Source organism: Mustela nivalis, assembly GCF_964662115.1.
Source record: "Mustela nivalis genome assembly, chromosome: 10".
Lineage (NCBI taxonomy): Eukaryota > Metazoa > Chordata > Mammalia > Carnivora > Mustelidae > Mustela > Mustela nivalis.
The window spans coordinates 98991162-99002241 of record NC_139029.1 but is presented as its reverse complement, the minus strand read 5'-3'; the positions used below and the strand labels follow the sequence as shown (position 1 = coordinate 99002241).

General features: G+C 50.4%; 1 protein-coding gene across 1 annotated transcript; it reads right to left on the bottom strand.

Moving 5' to 3' along the window:
- Nucleotides 1–1547: 1547 nt before the first annotated feature.
- TRIM45 (tripartite motif containing 45) lies at nt 1548–11075 on the bottom strand. The gene is made up of 6 exons (XM_082688027.1): nt 9991–11075; nt 7583–8316; nt 5911–6040; nt 5191–5305; nt 2984–3110; nt 1548–1823 (listed from the first exon to the last, which is right to left on the bottom strand). The coding sequence occupies exons 1-6, from the start codon at nt 10476–10478 to the stop codon at nt 1675–1677; spliced, it is 1743 nt and encodes a 580-aa protein (XP_082544153.1). The 5' UTR covers nt 10479–11075; the 3' UTR covers nt 1548–1674.
- Between the last annotated feature and the right edge of the window lie 5 nt (nt 11076–11080).

Genomic DNA, 11080 nt, shown 5'->3' with positions numbered 1-11080 from the left:
GATGACTGACTGTATGGCTAAGGTAGGGGAAAAGGAACACGGAATTAAGAAGCCTATGTGAATAATGAATTAATCTGAGACTATGAGGCATGGTTCTGCTGTGGCAGCAAGCTCAGGCTAGAATCGTCAAGGGATGAGGGGGGACCATGGAGGGGCAGCAAGTTGTAGAAAGGCATGAGGCTCAAGGCTGGCCATATTTTGAAAAAAGAGAGGTAATGATCTGGAACAGAGCAGCTCAACAGAGGCACGGTGAACCTTTTGGACTGGTTCATTCCTTGCTGCAGAAGGCTGCCTTGAGCTGAGCAGTGTTCCAGACTTCTACACAACAGATGCTAGCGGCACCAGCCTCCAGCTAGACAAGGAAAAATGTCTCTAAGTCTTGACTAAATATCCCTTGTGGGGAAAGATACCTCCTGGCTAAGCAGCACTGATCCTAAAGCAGCAATGATCAGCTCACAGGCCACCCTCCTGATGTGGGGCCCAGCGGTTATAAGAAGCGAGGAAAAGCAAGTAGCTAACACTTTGAGAGGGTCACAGGGCTATCACGGTCTTGTGGGAAGATCAGATTTGGGTTAGAGAGCACCGAAAAGAATCTTCCTGGACAAGGGTGGGAATACCGTGACTATTTTAGGATGACGGCTGTGACGTAGCTATCTCGCAGCCCTAAGGAGGAAAGAAATGCATCCCGTGATGACTGACAGTCCGTGTGTTTCGTCTGCTTGCTTCACTTCCTTTGCCTGACCCAACTCACTGCTCAAATGAGTCACCTGCTTTTTAATGGCTCCTGAAATGCAGATTTCAGTACTTATACCTAATACATACTGAAATCCAGAGTCCCAGAAGGTCACACCAAGTATATACAGTGAAGCCGTTGGCAGGCCTGACGCACCAACACTGTGTGCTTCCTCTTCCCACAGTTCTCTGTGGCCTCTAACAGCTAAGCAGGCTCGCTCCAGGACTCGGGGTTTCAACCGAACTTCCTAGCTTTACAGACCAGAGTAAAGACTCCTCTGTAAATAACAGCAGGTGGGGAGATGTGAGGAGGATGAAAGTAGCTAGACTGCCTGACAAGAGTAGAACCGTAACCAATTTCTGAGGTGGTATTTCACACTGTTTCCCTTTATTTACTTTCTGCTTGTTTGCCCTTGATTAAATACTAACCTAGCCTGAAGAGTATGAGATGGACGTGGCCTGGGGTGAAGCCAGGAACCTCCACCCCAATGGCAAGATCCCATTATGAATCATTTAAAGTGTGCTAGGAAAAAGTAGATACAATGAAAGGCAGTCTTAATTCTTTGAGGGAAACAGGAAACATGTGGCTCTGGGAGAAATAAACGAGTTACATATCTAAAAGTTAGGAACTAGACGCCCTGCATGATCGCAAAATTCCAACAGGATAGAGTGCTCCATTCCTGCGCGAGAGAAGGGGCCTCGGTGTAGAATGAACACTGCCGACCATCACGAACAGAGAAGCGTGGTCTCTGGTGCTCAACCGTCCGTACATACCATCAGCGAGTGACTCACAAGAAAGGACTGGAACTCGAGAGTGTAAGATAAGGCACTTTGTTTTTAATTCTATCCGTTTCTTCAGAATTAATCAAGGTCTGGGGTCCTCTGGTAATTGTAAGTTGTGCTGACTGCAGCTAACGGGTCGACCATGTGCTCAGGAAGGCGTCAGAGTGCCACGGTCCTGAGTAGACTCCTCGGTGCGTTCTGCCCACCCATCCACGTGCATTCTGACTTCTCGGCAAACTTCCCACAGCATGACCAGTGCGGGCGCCCTGGGTGGCCTTTGTGTCCGTGGCCGCAGCCTAGGTACCCACCTGTGCCGTACCAAGAGGAGACAGAAGACAACCATTAAGAATAAAGTCCAGCAGTTTTCCGTGGAAACTTAACGTTTCTGGCAACACATGGACTCATGGGTGTGAAAACATGTAATAAAAACTCGGCAAGAGAAACAAGCTGTCTGGCGCCTTGTCTAGGAGGAGGCCTTCTGAGGACTGAAGATAGCGCATCAATTAAGGTTTGCTGAAGTTCTGAGAGCATAGTTTTAACATTCTGCTAACTCGAGATGAACCGGTTTAGCTGTAAAGTAATTGAAATGAAAGACATGGGAAGAGTGGCTGAAATAAAGAAGATAGTTCCTAAAGTGTTTATGCAAAAGGGTGCATGAGCCTATCTTAAGGCCCACAACAAAAGTAAGGACACAATAGGATACTATTTAAAAAATAATTAGGGGGGCGCCTCAGTGGCTCAGTCGGTTAAGCATCCAACTCTTGATCTTAGCTCAGGTCTTGATCTCAGGGTCCTGAGTTCAAGCCCTGTGTTGGGCTACACAAAAAATTAGAGGGGCGCCTGGGTGGCTCAGTCATTAAGGGTCTGCCTTCAGCTCAGGTCATGATCTCAGGGTCCTGGGATCGAGCCTCAAGTTGGGCTCCCTCTCAGCGGGAAGCTTGCTTCTCCCTCTCCCACTCCCCCTGCTTGTGTTCCCTCTCTCACTGTGTTTGTCAAATAAACAAATAAAATCATTAAAAAAAAAAAATTAAAAAAAAAAAAAAAGGTCTCTTGCCTGAGTTGACCCTCCTTCCCCTAAGAAAAGAGCCAGACCTGGTCAAATGATGTAATCACCCACTTTCCCATCCTTGACTTGCTTGGCATTTCTAAGCAGAGTGGGTTTAGATTTTTTTTTACACTGCCAGGCTGTTGGAAAGGGTATAGATGGAAATCGAACATCCCGGGGAGAAGCACAGGGCTCCTAAGACTGGTGAACTAGATCAGAACCGCAAGAACTCAGAACTTTAAAGCTTATTATTTCACTTTTCAGAACAGAGAAGCTTTAAGCGAACTTTTAGAACTGTGGTGTATTGATATGCATGGATTATATTCCTAGCAAGAGAGCCTAAGTTTGAGTCTCCTAAACCCAGTGGCTGTGTGGTAGTTGACCCCGCACCGCCGTGAGACTTTCGAGAGTGTTCCTCCTCACCTGGCATGGTGCCTCCACAGGCACAGCGAGCTGTCTTCTGGCCTCCGCTGGAGCAGAACGTGCAGCAATGAAACACACCCGGGTGTGGACGGTGCCTTTTCCTCACGGTCACGGTGAACGGTGAGCCCTTCAAAGTTGAGGCCAAGAGCAAAGAACAGCACGAGTCAACAGGGATGTGCTGAGCATCCATTTGCTTAAATGCAGGGTCAGTCACAGGGCCTGGCCCTGGAGAGTTGAGGACAGCAGGAGGGAAACCGATGAGGGACCAGTGACTGGCTGGGTGCTTAAGCTGTGTGACGCCATGTACAAAGGCATGAGAGCCAAGGGCTCTGTGCGGCCCCTCTAGCATGGAGCCCACCTGATACATGAATAAGCCCATACAAATAAATATAATTTATAAATTTTTAAAAAAGCTATGTTTTTTTTTTTTTTAAAGATTTTATTTATTTATTTGAGAGTGGAGTGAGAGAGAGCAGGAGAGAGGAGAAGGTCGGAGGGAGAAGCAGACTCTCCAAGGAGCTGGGAGCCCGATGCAGGACTTGCTCCTGGATGTCCGGGATCATGACCTGAGCCGAAGGCAGTCGCTCAACCACCTGAGCCACCCAGGTGCCCAAAAAGCTGTGTTTTGTGTCACTGGTGTCACCATCTTCTCCATTCTAGGGGAGTCTTGGGGCTCGTTAGTAGAATGCCACAACCACAAGGCTACGCCGTTCCCATGATCCTCTCTCCAATGCCTTGTCACACACCTGCTCCTCTCACACACTGAGCCTCACTCCCTTCCTCCCTCCCGTCCATCCTGGACATTTGTTCCCCATCCACCTAGTCTCATTCTGTGAGGACACAGGCAGAAAGGTGAAGAGCTCAATAATCCTCAAACTCAAAACTCTCCCACCTGCCCCTCTCCTTCCAGGACAACTTCCATTCTCCACTTTCTGTCCTGTGTTAGACAATCAGTAGCTAAGAAGGGAGCTCATAGGCCTTTCCCTGGCTGAAAAGCATGCTGTCTGCAGAAGCACAAAACTCAGAATCTGGTACCTCAGAAGCCTTTCAAGTGTTCCATCTCTCCTCCTTTCAAGAATTTACGATCCATTTTAAAAACACCTTGGAGTTCAAGGAAATGGGTTCAAGTTCTGGTTTTGCTCTATAGGGACTGTGTACCTCAGCACGTTTGTTCCTTAGTCCAACTGCATAATGATCCCTAGGCCTGAACAGCCTGGAACAAAGGCTTAAGAATGTAGGCAGAGGCAAGTAGCCCACTCCGGCCAATGTAGTTAGATGGGCGGCAATGGCTGCTGCACAGGAGTCTTCCCCGCCCTTCCTGCACACACCACAAGCCCAACACGTCATGACACTATGATATTTCATCGTCCCTGTCAGTGCTGCTTTCCGGTTGGGGAAAACCTATGAGTACTAGGGATTCTGTTGGACCTGCTGAGTATGGCCCAATTTTAAAAAATTCACAATCTCTAGACCAGAAAGTGTCATCCTTGTCTGAGGAGGTGGTAAGAGCCGAGCACATACGGAAATAGGCGAAAGAGTTACGAGGGTAGATGGTCATGCAGAGAGACGACTGGTCAGTTGAGGGAAGAGGGCACAAGTTTCCACAGTTGTGTTCCAGTACGTTCCAGTCTGTCTGGTTACAGTCTGAACAATCCTGAGCTAAAGGATATCACTTGAATGTGTATGCTTGTCCCCTGGCAGAATGCCCCCTGGGATGAAGGTATCTCCCAAATTAAGAATTTTCCAACCGGGGGGGCCTGGGTGGCTCAGTGGGTTAAGCCTCTGCCTTCGGCTCAGGTCATGATCTCAGGGTCCTGGGATCGAGTCCCACATCGGGCTCTCTGCTCAGCAGGGAGCCTGCTTCCCTTCCTCTCTCTCTGCCTGCCTCTCTGCCTACTTGTAATCTCTCTGTCAAATAAATAAATAAAATCTTAAAAAAAAAATTGTTAAAAAAAAAAAAAAGAATTTTCCAACGGGAAGAATGACAAAATACAAGCTCAACAGCCAGGAGGAGGAATAGGCACAGAGTTCTTACGGTCACCAGCAAAATCTGCGTCATTTCTCAAGTGAAGAGAAGGAAGAAAGAGGATCCCATGCAATCTCTCCACACAGCTGATCCCCCAAGTCATGTCTCCACAACCTGAGATGACAGAAGCCAGAGGAAGCAGGGAGAAAGGAGGCCAGGGCCAGGCATAGGTCCTACTCACCTGCACATGCTGCTCCTTGATGCAGACCACCACGGTATAGACACCGGGCTCCTTGGGGGTATAGGAGACGTAGTATGTCCCGTCCTTGTTATCTCGCACCAGCGCTCTGACCGGACTGAATGCAGATGGGGTTCAAAAAACCACTCACTCTCACAGGCCTGCTGCAGCCGCCTGCCACTTGAGGTGCGAGCCCTACACCATTCTGCCCCACATTCATCTGAAATGTCCCCCAAACAGGACGCCCCTTCCACTGGTCTCAAAAACTAGTTTCACAACAGGAAGGAAGCAATATAAATGCTGCTTTAATCTGATGTACAGAGGAATTCCATGAAAGCATCACTGTGTTCTCTTTAATGGACTTGCTGGACTCCCTCCTGCTTTCCTCCCTCCTCTGATTCCAGGAGACACACGCATATACTCCCAGCCCAATGGAGTAGCAGAGAGGGGCTGAACTTTGAGAAGGGGCCCGTTGGGTCCAACATAAGAGTATTTTTCAGGGAGCAGACTTTTGGGAGAGAGTGGAGCACTGGCATAAAACCCGCAGAAGAAAACACGTCTGCTCCACCTGATCATATCACATATTTTAATAGCATCTGGGGGGCACGGAAGGGGGAGTTGGATGTAACTACTGCAGGCACACCTCCCCAACTACAAAGGGGCCTTAAGTGTCCAGTTTCGTCACTGCTTATTACCCTTGACACCTGGCTGTGTAATACACACCTTTCTTTCTTATCTTTAGGGATGACCGCGACTTGCACGCTGTCTCCTCCCCGACCCATGCTCTCTCCAGCTGCATCCTTACACAGCAGAGTGAAAGAGGCTGTCTGTTTCTCCCGGGCTCGGTGGAGATCTGCGGAAGATCAAACACTCAGTCCTCACCTGAAAGGCCAGACGGGGTGCCTGCCTCTGCGGAGCAGACACCATCTTCCTTCTTCTCTTTAGAACAAAAGGTCCTGCTTCCTGTTTATCGTAATCACCCTGCTCCCTTTCTTTTCCCTTCCCGCTCCGGCCCCCAGAGCATACCTCTTGGGAGTCCCTCCTGGCAAGCCTGGTTGTCTCTCAGCCAGTTGCTGCTCTTGGATCACCCAGGATCCTGAACCTTAACTGCAGCCCTAAGGGAGCTTTGAAAAGACTTGGGATGGTCCTCTGTAGTCAGAGCAGAAAACCTCTAGACCCTGTGAGGGAAGCTTGTAAGCCCAAAGCTATCCCGTCCGAGCTGCAGATCATGCTTGAATTGGTCGGGGGGTACAGCTGATCGGCTTGGCCTCTTCAGCACTTGGGCCAAGCTGCTGGGAAAATAGTCACTAGGTGCAGCTTCCGGCCCAGCAGTTGCAACAGAGCTTCTTAACGAGGGGCTCATAAACTACCATGTGGTCTCTGCAGAGGCTTATAAGGGGTCAAAGAATCTCCTGAAGCGGGGTGCCCAAATTAGTGGATGATCTTAGAGAATGATCTCTCCCAGGGACCTAAGACCTCCAAAAGGTTAAGAATTCCCGTGCCAGAGTCAGGCTGCATCCATGGTCCAGTCTGCCCATCAGGACTGATCTCCGTCATATCTGTGTTTGAATAACTGCTTTTAGGAACAGAAGGGTTCTTTCGGGACAGGAGAGTCAAAGGAAATTATTTCTCCCTCTACCAAATGAAATGCCTACCATAATCTTTCAAATGTCAAGATGTGGCTTACATAAACCAAGAAGGGCACAGATGAAAGTATGCTCCAACCTTGTCTTCCTCATTCCTCTGAAACTCTTTGGAATGATCTAAGCCCCCTGCGGCCCTGCCATGCTCCTCTGTAGGCAGGCAGGACTTCACCCCGGCCTATCCTGTTACCGTCTTTGGGCACTGTCTCTGTTCTACCATCTGATAGAAACAGCATGCTCGGGGTGCCTGGGTGGCTCAGTGGGTTGAGCCTCTGCCTTCGGCTCAGGTCACGGTCTGGGGGTCCTGGGATCGAGCCCTGCATCAGGCGCTCTGCACTGCGGGGAGCCTGCTTCCCCCTCTCTGCCTGCCTCTCTGCCTACTTGTGATCCTTGTCTCTTGAATAAAGAAAAATCTTTAAAAAAAAAAAGAAAAGAAAGAAAGAAAGAAAGAAAAGAAACAGCATGCTCCTGGAGGTCCTTGCTAGTAACTGCTTCGCTCAACTGGAAAAGGGTCACGCCTCACTGCTGTATGGGATACTAACTGTACCCTGGCCCGAACGAAACAGAAAGAAAGGGCGAGGAAGGGGGGGGGGTCACTGTCCTTTCAATTACTATGGTCTCGCCCTCTGTAAACTGGCTGGTAGGAAACTCTTCCTAGCTGGATGAGGGCCCCAGCTGAAAAAGCCACACCTCCTTAAACACCATGTCCTCGCCCACCGCCCTCTCCAGGCCAGCGGGAAATGCCTTCCTACCTTCTCCTTGAAGGACACATTTGCTCGGATCGACCTCTTTGGTATTGATGGCCCCATAAACTTCGTAGCCACGGCACCGGCCTGCTTTCTGCTGAGGAGAGAAGCATATCTTATCGTTTACTCCAGGATGGACACTGTATTCGACTTTGTTCAGCTTTGTGAGCCGTTCGACTACCACCCCCTTGGTGATGAGGATCTCCAAGTCTGAGCCACTGGTCAGCAGGTGCTCCGTGAACTCCACGCCGGTTCGCATGTCTGCCAGCAGCTGCTCCAGCTGGGCTTTCTGCAGCTGCAGGGAGTTCTCCTTCTGGACCCGTATGTCTTCCAGCTGCTTCAGCAGCTTGTCCCGGTGCTCCTCGATGGCCTTGATGTAGCCTTCAGAGAACGTTCGCACGTCGGCAGCCACGGCCTCCACCCGCTCCTGGAGGGCAGTGTTCACCCCTTTGATCTGTAGGAGGGCTTCCTCCAGCGCCTCCACGTGGGGCTGGGTGCCTTTCAGGAGTTCCCGCACAGAGTCCCCATGCTTGTGGATAACATTGCTCGTGAAGTCATAGGGGTGCTCCCGGTGTTCCCCCACCACGCAGTCCCGACACACGGGCCGGTCGCAGAGCTCACAGAACAGCCTCAGCTCCTCTGCGGGGTGCGCAGGACACAAAATGGGCTTTCCGATCCTGCTGTAACCTTTCAAGTCTTTTAGGTCCACCATCGTATGGTAAGTTGTTTTCTTCTGCCGCCTAGGGACAGAGTCAGGGACAGAGTCAGGGACAGGCAATTAGGGGCCAGTTCTGCTGGGCAAGTCTGGCAGTTTTCAGAGCATGGCTTGGAAGTCAAACAGATTAGAGTTCAGTCCCTTGCTCTGACACCTTACTTAACCATGTAATCCTCTGATTCCAGTTCCTCCTCATCTGTGCGGGGAGGAAATAATAACACCTATTCAAAAAAGGCTATTATGTTGAATAAAATGATAGTAGACTATGGCTCTCTGACCTGGGACAGGACTTTGCCAAAGGTTGCAACACTAAAGCCTATGGCCTGGAACTTTCTCCGAAGCATTAATTTGGCAAGCTGAGACAAGAGCCATGGCCTACTCCTTCAGCAAGCTAGAGGTGAGAGCATGGTGGGAACCCAGCACCAAGAGACAGAAACTGTGCCACGTGGCACAGCAAGAAGACCCAGCAATTAAAGTGTCCAGCTGGCCCCGACAGAGTCTCCCTCCACTTTCACTTGAGATTTTGGTAAAGCATTTCCTTTGGCCAGTGCCTGCATCACCCAAAGCAGCTAGAATTTTCCCCAAGTCACTGGCATTATTAGAAAGACTGAAATCAATGGTCAGTCTTCACAGTCTTCACAGTTCTCTTTTAATTCCCCTTTCCGGTGACCCTCTAGAGATTCAGGAGAATCCCCAGGAAACCCGATGACTGTGGGAAGATGCCCCGGTAGCATGATAGCAACTCGAAGCTCGCATGACTATTCTGGCACCAGAAGAGTGGCTATGGAGAAAACAGGGTCAGCCATGTAGCTGGTAGCAAGGCAGTCATAATTACAAGTTAAAAATAGAAAGACTGAAGATTACTAACTTGTTCTGTTGGTGAGACCAGAAAACAAATGGAAGGCAGAATTCAAAAACTATTTTAAGATAATCCTAAAATCTTGGCTATTTTATAATCTGATGTCCTGGAATGGGGGTGGGGGTGGAGAAGGGACAGAGAGTGATTCATGTGACCAGCTGTTCACCAAATGCCATAAAAGACAAAAATCTGCACCCCGATGATAAGTCCACCTCCCAAGCTCCAGAGTCACTCTAGGGTCCAAGGCAAGGCTGTGATGGGGTACAGCCAAATAGCCCTTATACTGGGAAGGCAGCACGGATTACTAGAAAGAGCACAGAATATGGTCAGAAGACCTGGATTTAAAAACTGGATTCTGTTATATGCTACTTACTGGCTGTGGTGCCTTGGCAAATCACATTTTGCTGAGCTTCAGTTTCCCCAAATAATAAATGGGAGGGAAAACAGCGCCTGCTTTTCTATAAGAGTTGCAAGGCATCAAATGTGATCAAGGCCAGGGGCTGTGCATTCTTCTCTGTTTATCCAGCACCCACTACAATTATTCACCATACAAACGATTGATGATCCAAGGAAATTGCAACTGTGCTTTGCAAACTGAAAAGGACTATGCAAACCTTTGCTTCTATTATTCTGAGATGTATTATGTAAGACTGCAGGAGTTAACTACCATTCCAGAGTATTTATGACAGCATATACTGCTCTCTGACCTTACACGGCATTTGAGAGAGCTTTCCATCCCATCTGCTCACCAGGGGATTTCTGGCTTGATACCTTTGTATTCTGCTCTTAAGCCACACCTGGGGGGTGGGGGGGGGGTGGGGAGGGGTATCCCATCTTTACCTATGAGCCTGGCAGCAGAAGTGGCAGAGATTGGCTTTGCAGGTCTGACATCTCTTCTCCACCTCTCTGTCGCTGCACAGGTCACACACCAGGCCCTGGCCTTCCCCATGAAGACTCTCCAGCATCACATCATTCATGGCCAGGTGGTCTATGGTTAAAGCCTTCACTCCACCCATGGGCAGGTCCACCTGAGCATCACATACCGGACAGAGGATGCCGATCTGTGGCTGCAGACTGTGTGGCTTGAGTTCCTGGAATATTGACCCCTCAGAGCTTGTGTCAGAGTCTCCCCCTCTGAGGTCCACTACTGAGAAGGGTTCCAGCTGCTCCAGGCACGTGGTGCAAACTGTGTGCAAACAAGGCAAGAGCCTGGGGGCTTTGAAAAGCCCCATGCACAGAGGGCAGTGAGTCTTGCCTGAGTTCCCCAATGCGGTCCCCCTGGGGAGTTTGCCTAGGAAACCCAGCAGCGGCTTCCTCTTTTCTGACATAATCCCCACGTTTGTGCCCAGTATCAGAAAAGGCGGTGGAGAGCTCTATAATGAAGTAGTAGGTGGTTAAGCCCACCCAAAGAGAAAGTTCCCAGAATTTGAACAGAGACCATGGGGACTCTCTCTTCGGCAATTCACAGGGCAAAATGGTAGAAGAGGAGTCGTCAAAGGAACCACCCGCAGATCTACTTAGGAGGGCCCCCTCCTTTCCATGGCATCCCATACCAGACGCGCCCACGCCCTCCGGTGCCCCCCAAGTCCTCCTCCCCGAAAGCGCTTCCAGGTCTAGTCTTGAGCTGGTCTTGCCGCCGCCAATTCCCGGACCCCCGCGCCTCTCACTCCCTCCACTACCACCCCCCTCCCGCCGCCCGCCCTACTGGCCCCGCGCCCGACACGCGACAAGCGCCTCCCCCGCCTCTGCGTGATGAGGTGGGGGGGGGCGCTACTCCTCCTTCCCTCGACCGGCCCTGCGCGGACCGCACACGGCGGGCATGGGAGCTGCGAGTCCCGCCGGCTTCTCGGTGGCCGCCGCCTCCCCAACACCGCGGCCCAAGGTGCCCGGAGGCTCTGGCCTCTTCGCACCAATCCCAGTCCGGGTCTAC